The sequence below is a fragment of the Octopus sinensis genome, linkage group LG3 (genome assembly GCF_006345805.1).
Source record: "Octopus sinensis linkage group LG3, ASM634580v1, whole genome shotgun sequence".
Lineage (NCBI taxonomy): Eukaryota > Metazoa > Mollusca > Cephalopoda > Octopoda > Octopodidae > Octopus > Octopus sinensis.
In genome coordinates this window covers 64,038,613-64,047,499 of record NC_042999.1, presented here as the reverse complement: position 1 = coordinate 64,047,499, position 8,887 = coordinate 64,038,613, and the positions used below count along the sequence as shown (strand labels likewise).

Here is an 8,887-nt window from a genome sequence, read left to right as displayed (position 1 = left end):
CTTGCAGGTCACCTGCAACGGACCGGCGTCTCGTCCAGGTGGGGAACCTATACGCCAAAGAAACCGGGAAACCGGCCCTAATGAGCCAGGCGTGGCTTGAGAAGGAACAACATAAACATTTGAATGATAAACATACACAACTCTTGACACCAGCGCCTACATCTTTGAGTGTATGTGTGCAGACTGGTGTGCAAGCTTGTTCGTTGGTGTACATTTGACTCAAAAACGGCCATTGCTACATCAGGCATTTGTTTAATTTTGCGAAGGGTGAGAGGTTAAGTGACTGTTTGGTGTGGAAGTTGGTCAAATTTCTGGTGGATGTGTTGGTAGTTGAAAACAGCAGACACAAGTAGTAGTTACAGTGAAGGAAGGGTGATGCATCACCTCATTTCTAACTGACAGTGATGCGTGTGTTTGTGAATCATTCAAATATTTTATTTAATGTATAATAGATCGTATTTCGTGAACAACAAGTACTAACATCGTTCGTTACAATTTGTTAAAACGAGAAAACTATGCATTTATTGCTCATCTGACTATGAGGGAGACACGAAAGTGCGTGTGTTACTCTGGGTGTATTCAAAAGCAAAAGGTATTTTTCTTCAATACACTAGTTTTATCGGTGATTTTCATGCTGAAATCTATGAAAAGTGTTGGAGTGGCTGTGTGGTAAGTAGCTTGCTTACCAACTACATGGTCCCGGGTTCAGTCCTACTGCGTGGCACCTTGGGCGAGTATCTTCTATAGCCTCGGGCCGACCAAAGCCTTGTGAGTGGATTTGGTAGACGGAAACTGAAAGAAGCCCGTCGTGTGTTTATATATATATATATATATATATATATATATATACACACACATTCGTTGCTATTATATTATATTGTCGTATGCCCACATTTGGCCAAATGCGTTTTTTGTTTTCGCTATTTATTTTTGTTTGCAATAGCCGGTTCTTTTGATTAAACTATCGTATCTCTAGCTGCTTTAGATGCCAAGATATCAAAATTTGCCAAAGTGCAGTACAGCGGTTTGGCTATGGAATGGTGGAACTATTTTTTCGATTTCTGAAAAAGCAACGTTTTGGACATACGACACTTTTCCATAATAGCAAACGATATATATGTGCGTATGTGTGTGTTTGTGTGTGTGTGTTTGTGTGTGTGTGTGTCTGTTTGTCTGTCTGTCTGTGTCTATCTCGTGTTTGTTCCATCACCGCTTGACAACCGGTGTTGGTGTGTTTACGTCCCCGTAACCTAGCGGTTCGGCAAAAGAGGCCGATAGAATAAATACCAGACCTAAATTGATAAATCCTGGGGTCGATTTGTTCGACCAAAACCCTTCAAGACGGTGCCCCAACATGGTCGCAGTTAAAAATACTGAAACGAGTAAAAGAATAAAGAACAGCAGAATATAGATTGAATGGGATTTGGCTGCTATTTCTAGCGGGTCGAGTGACCACGTGGATTTCAACTAGTGTAGTTAATTCTATAACACAGAAATGTTAGTTGAAATGACAGCTAGTAACATGGAGACAGCATGCATGGAGAAATAGGTATAAAAACTGATTCCTACCAGTTAAGATGATGTTTATACCAAGCTAACTGGAAATTCAGGAGAAAATATATCGTTTTAACATAATTAAAATCGAAGATTATTCCTATTTCGAGTTCCTATTTTGTTCTTGTGCTGACGATTAACTCCATCGAGATCAGCCGTGCTCGAGCAGATCTATGAACAAATACGAACCATCTGTGACTATTTCGTTTGTTCCCAGGCAATATATCCGACAACTATACGGCGGTGAGCTGGCAGAATCGTTAGCACGCCGGGCGAAATGCTTAGCACTATTTCGTCTGCCGCTACGTTCTGAGTTCAAATTCCGCCGAGGTCGACTTTGCCTTTCATCCTTTCGGTGTCGATAAATTAAGTACCAGTTACGCACTGGGGTCGATGTAATGGACTTAATACGTTTGTCTGTCCTTGTTTGTCCCCTCTAAGTTTAGCCCCATGGGAGCAATAAAGAAATAAGAAACGTTAGCACGCCGGGCGAATTGCTTAGCAGTATTTCGTCTGCCGTTACGTTCTGAGTTCAAATTCCGCCGAGGTTGACTTTGCGTTTCATCCTTTCGAAATAAGTGCCAGTTACGCACTGGGGTCGATGTAATCGACTTAATACAACTATGCGTCCTTTGTTTTTTTTCCTTTTAACAGTCCATAATGATTTGAGCAAGATTTAGCTGCTTGTTCTAACAGATCGTGTTTGCTTTTCTTTGTTATGCTTGTAACTGTATATATCAGTATATAAATATTTGGGTCTGCTGTAGGCAATGTGTTTTTTGTGGGGTCCAGCGGCGGAAAACGGAAGGGCCGCCTCGGGCGGCACACACTCTAGCTACGCTAGAAACAGCAGCCTTTGTGGGGTATCGCCTTGAAGAATTTTTAGTCGAATTAATCGACCCCAAGATCTACTCTTTGTTAGCCTGGTACTTATTCTGTCGGTCTCTTTTGCCGAACCGCTAAGTTACGGAACGTAAACACATCAACATCGGTTGTCAAGCGATAGTGGGGGGAGAAACACAGACATACAAATACACACGCACACACATATATATATATATATATATATATATATATATATATATATATATATATATATATATATACACGACGGACTTCTTTCAGTTTCCGTCTATCACATCCACTCACAAGCGTTTTGTCGGCCCGTTGCAATAGTACTTAATTTTTTTTTTTTTTTTTTTTTTGCTAAGCCAGGTACTTATTCTGTCGGTCTTTTTTGCCGAACACACACACACATATACGACAATCTAAGTTTCCATCTATCAAATCCACTCAGAAGGCTTTGGTCAACCCAAGGTTATAGTAGATGTTTTCCCATGAAACCACTCAGTGGGACTGAACCCAGAACCATGTGGTTAGGAAGCAAGCTTCTGGCTACATAGCCACACCTGTGCCTATGTGTACATTTATGTATTAGTATTAAAATACTAGGATTATCCTGAAAGTAATGCAAAAGTGGGCGTAACTTCTTTTATTAACTGACAACTTGCATATGTTGATCGTGTTACTCTTCATCTATATTAAATCTCCTTCCTCTTCATCATAATAGTTCCAAACAGAAGGAACGTGATGTTGTGTTCTTGATGAAGATGAGGGACAGGCTATCCGACAGAAAGATACACATTGTTTACAAGTTTAAAGAATGGGAAACTAAAAACAAACAACGCAGCGGAAGGCCATCAGCTGCGACTACTGACACGAATCGCCAGTGAGTGGACGTACTGATTCGCGCAGATAGATGAGTCACAATCTGTGAGCATACCGCACAACTGGACTGTGGTCGCAATACAATACAGAAGATAATGGAAAACTTTGGATGTCAGAAAGTTTGTGCGAAGTAAGTACCTCGGCAGTTGACACTCGATTTGAAGGAAAGAAGGGTGGCAGCCTCCTGTAATTTGCTGAAGCGCTTGAAGCTAATGAATATATTTTTCCCGATCTGGTGACAGGAGAAAGAACGTGTCCGTATCTTTGTGATCCAGAAACGAAGGCTCAGTGCATAGAATGTTGTCACATCTCTTCTCCAAGCGCTAGCTTCGACACAAGATGGTATGGTAGCTTCGGGCGGGGGGCCAAGTCCTTAATTTTCTGAACCCTGGCTGTACTATGAACAGCGTACGGTACATTGAAGCAATATAAAGGCTTAGAAAAACCATCAGGTGGGTAATACCAAACAAGAATCAGAAAACTAACCACATTCACCATAACGATGCATTATCATAGACATCTTTGGCAACAAACCAGGCAATCGGCAAATAGAGCAAATCAGTGGTTCCCCCATCCACCGTACAGTCCAGATCTGACACCCTCTGACTTCTCTCTGTTTGGTCTAATGAAGAGGACAACGAAATTATGACTGAGATTAGGTTTAAGTGTATGTAGAGAAATGGTTGCAACAGAGCATACCTGATTTTTTTAAGACGATACATATCTTGGGTCCAACGAAAATGCAAACACATCGCTCGTGAGGGGGTTATGTTGAGTACTGTCTTTGTATAGAGAAAGAGATGCTCTGCTAACATGTGCAACTTGGACGTCCTATTTCAATAAAAAAAAAACGTAATGCCTATTTTTTCAATGCTTTAGGAACAACACTTGTAAATAGCATATAAATTTAGGTTCAATATTACAGATGCAAATAGAATCAAAATTTATGAAAAAAAAAAAATTGAAAAAGAAAAAGATAAAATTTTTCCTTTTGTAAAATGAAAGGTCATACCTGAACTTTTGCAGTAAAGGAACGGATTAACAATATATACATTTATGATAAACTATAATTATATACTGAAGTGTAATATTTAAACCAAATACACATGAAAGCTACAACAGGGAGAAAAATATTTACTAATATTAATATTTTTAAATTTACATTAAACAGCTAATCTTGAAATGATTTTGTAAAAAACATTTCTAAAGACTGACAATATTCCCGTTCACTATATAACAAAATGCTTCTTTGAATGTCCGATATTTATAAGCAATGTTGTGTGAATTAATGTTTCCAAATCAACATTGGATATTTCTTCAGCATTGGTGAAGAGTACATAATGATTATTGTTGGATTCTTTTTCCAATTCAAAGAACAACTTTTTTTTTATTCATTCACAATATCTTTCTGTCATACTCTATTCAGTTTTATCCAATCAAGCCTCTGCGAGTACTTTCCATATCATTAGACATATTCCTTCGTCTGGATTATTCCTGCAAATAGTTTCGATCCGTTGCAGTTTTTCAGAAAGTTTCTCTATCTTGTTATTATCCGACTCCCTGTCTTTGTCGCTCATATCAGCTTCATAGTCCAAATCTGTTTGGGATTCCTTTTCTAATATCAACTTACATCTACGGTGGCACTCAACATGTTTTGCCATCGCTTCAACACCAGATTCACTATTTCTCCTGCAAGCGTCACCTTGACCGGAATTCTCCCTTTCACATTTTTCATAACAATGACTCTTTCTGTTGTTTTTGTTGTAATTATTATTACCCAAACCACGCAGTCGACACAAATCATACGTTTGACCTTTATAGTTTGCGTGAAAAAATGCTTTAAACCATTTTCCGAAGAAGAAATTCCCTTTAAAGGTTCCTTTTATTAAGTTCTCCACTGGAATATCCTTATCGACTGCAAAATTTTTAAAAGCAGCTTGAAGACATTTGAAATTCTGGCGTTTATCCGTGTCGGTAACAGGACTGAATTTTATATCTTCAAAAGCAATTGAGCCAGGAAATAATATTCCTATACCAACACAAAAATCGACACCGGTTCCTAATTCACCAATGCTGGACAATTTCGGAGCGATTGCTCTGCGGAACCAAATAATTAAATCTTCTTTGCTTACATTTTGAACCCGAAACGTATTATTCACAGCCAAATTCTTTGATTTGACGAATATCTTCGGCGGTTGAATCATAGCGTTTTTATGAACAGATTCATTATCACGGTGATTCCCTGATTTCGAGGTTTCTTCTTTGTTTTTGTCGACTGGTGACTGAGCATTCGTTTCAGAGAAGTCCTTTGTATCTTGAGAATGTTCTCTATTTTGAGATTTTGTAGCCCTTTTCTTGAACTTTTTCTTTTTGCATGAGGCTCTAATTTGGTTTATATCATAAGGTTGGCCTTGATAATTCTCCAGAAAGAATGATCGGAACCATTGCCCAAACTGATAACAACTCTTAAAATTTCCTTTTAAAATATCTTCAACGGGAATCTCTTTTTCAACACCATTTTTCTCAAAAACTGTTTGAAGATAAGTAAAATTATGGCGCCGATCGTTTTCTGTAAGTCTGTCAATCTTTATATTCCGTAAATCAACAGAGCCAGGGAAAAGTATTTCCATTCCTAAGCAAAGATCGGATCCAGACCATAGGTCTTCGATTGCATTGAACTTCGGAGAAACTGTACGACGGAACCAAATAATCAAATCTTCTTTACTGACATGTTCAATTTTGAAACAATTATTTGCACTCATATCTGTTGTATTCTGAAGTCCAGGCTTATTATTTCAAGAATATCAACGTATATGAATATATTGATGGATATTGTATCCTAAAAAGCAAACGATATTAAACACTTGAAATAAAATAACAAAGTGAACGATAAATAAGTTTACGTGGCAACACCAGACAGCAGAACGCAACTGACTGGTTACAGTTTCTAAACGTATGGAAAACGTTTAAAGACAAACGCCACGGAAGGACGCTTTTTTAATTTAAATAGTTAGCCTTTTCTGTTCGCTCGTACTTTGTGACATTACATTTACTATCGAAATTATCGGGAACAGAAACATTAGTTATAATTTTTTACATAAATTTATCACTTTAAATGTATTAGTGACATAAATGAAGCGAAATGAATAGATAAAACCGGAGATCATAACCGATTCACGAGGCTTGGTTCGATGAAAGCTTAACTCTGTTCTATAGTTATTTTGGAAGTAAGATCGCGCGGTTTATTGGAGAGTGAATGTGATTGGAAATACGGAGAGATTTGTATCGTGCGCCTCACTCTTCATGGGGAAAGAAAAAGAGCAGATTTTTTTCATTTTCCTTTTTTAGTATTTCTGTGTTTCATACATCAGCCCAGAATGATTGCCTCCACTCTCACCAAGTTGCTATAACAACTACATGGTCATTCAGACATGCAGTATATGAAGGCAGACATGAAGCAATGCCTTTATATGTTCCTGGGTTTAACCCAGTCCCTGTGCTAAGCTTTTGATATCAAGTTACTAGCTTGTTGCATTATATTTTTTTCATCAGGTTGACTCTACGTGTATATCTGTAATTCATGACCAACTTCATATGACTTGTACCATGTTAATAAATCATATCTAAATGCTTGCAAGGTGTTGATACACCCCTGAAGATTTATTTATTTTATCGGATATACGTCAGCTTAATTTCAAACACTTAACACGTGGGTCTGTGCCGGTGCTACATCACTTCAACCGCAACATAACTATTTATATAAATTTTGACTGTTCACAACCTGGAATTGACCAATCCATGGCTATTATTTACAACTTCATTAACCGAGTTCACCACATTGTCCTCTCGTATGCAGGAGTAAACACCTGATCGTTTTGTCAGTGTAGTGTTCTTTGTCCTATTACACATCAACAATTTTAGGTAAATGTTTACTATTACACCTGTAGGTATATATATATCGACCGTACGTAAGGAGTTTGGTGACAAGGTCTCCTCTTGTACGCCGCACGATCGCATCTAACAAAATAATAAGAGAAAGCCATAATACATGGATATATTATACAGTGCCAAAGGAAATGAATGAAGGACTACAAGCCATTCTACACACCCTTTAAAGAGGAAATGTGTTTTTCCTGTGGTATTTTAGTGTGTTTTGAACGAATCTGACTATCAAAAACGTCGAAAATTACTTGTTGTTTAGGTAAACTATCGCCCAACCCGAAGACAAACAGGTGTAGCTGTAGAAATTTACCAAATCTTCGTTCATTCACATTTCTCAGTGAATGTGATTTGAAATACGGAGAGATTCGTATTGTGCGCCTCACTCTTCATGGGGAAAGAAAAAGAGCAGTTTTTTTCCATGTTTCTTTTTTAGTATTTCTGTGTTTCATACAATAGAGAGTACGTTTCCAAATTTTATTTTTTCCAAATATTTCTTTTTTTCTCTTTTTTTTAATATTTACATTTGTGTCACATCACCACTTCCGTAACGTTTGCCTTTCCCATGAGGAATGATGTGCTTGATTCGAAACACTACATTTAGATGGTTTAAATATTTATGATATAATTTTATGATTATTTTCCTATCCCTGCAATAAAATATCGTCAGATTTAAATGATTTGTTTTATAAATACATTAAGCGAGCTGACAAAATCGTTCGCACGCCAAGCAAAATGCTTAGCGGCATTTCGTCTAAATTCAAATACTGCCGGTGTCGGCTTCACCTTTCATCTTTTCGTGGTCTACAGAATAAGCGCCACTTGAGCACTAGGGTCGATCTAATTGACTTAGCCCCTGCCCCGAAATTGCTGGCCTTGTGCCAAAATTTGAAACCAATATATTAAGCAACGGTAAAATCTAGTAAATACTACAATAGATTATCTTTAGGAGAGAATTCATCAAACTCGAATATAGACAAGTATTCTAATAATTTTTTAAGTTGCCGCTTTTACTAATACATATTCCTAGATCGAGTTTAATACAATGCCTTACCTAAACATTCGGTGTTCTAGTTGTGCTTGTCCCAGATTTGGGATCTTTTCCTTTTGAACGGCAGTTTTCAACACAATTTCTAGTTAACTAAACACTTTTAAACTTCGTATACTGGTAGAATGTGTCAAAATAAAACATTTTTTTCTCTTGGCTTTCTGGAGAAAATTGTAATTTGTAAGTTTAACGTAGTTTAATTTTTCGAATTTTGACCAATCCTATGCCCTCTATTGAGCTAAAATCATTTGCTGCGCATAAAACTGAGACAACATCCTGTCACTAACCCTAGCCCTCACCCTAACCCTAACCCTAAATTTTAGCCTTTCGTTTTTTTTTTTCTTAATTGTTAAATTAATTTAATTGTTACGCGTGTGTCTAAAATTATTCGTTTTGATTTTGTTTTGAGTTTTTGCTTTCGTTTTATCCTTTCGTATTTTTTTCTTAATTGTTAAATCAAAATTATTTTCCATTGCTTTCGTTTTAGCCTTTCGTTTTTTTTTTTCTTAATTGTTATCCTTAAATTAATTTAACAATTAAGAAAAAAAAAACGAAAGGCTAAAATTTAGGGTTAGGGTGAGGGCTAGGGTTAGTGACAGGATGTTATCTGTTTTAGAC

General features: G+C 37.2%; 1 protein-coding gene across 1 annotated transcript; it reads right to left on the bottom strand.

Annotated features, from left to right (window-relative positions):
- Positions 1 to 4,632: 4,632 nt before the first annotated feature.
- LOC118762471 (microtubule-associated protein RP/EB family member 2-like) lies at positions 4,633 to 6,477 on the bottom strand. Its single transcript, XM_036501044.1, has one exon. The coding sequence runs from the start codon at positions 6,042 to 6,044 to the stop codon at positions 4,719 to 4,721; it is 1,326 nt and encodes a 441-aa protein (XP_036356937.1). The 5' UTR covers positions 6,045 to 6,477; the 3' UTR covers positions 4,633 to 4,718.
- Positions 6,478 to 8,887: the final 2,410 nt, after the last annotated feature.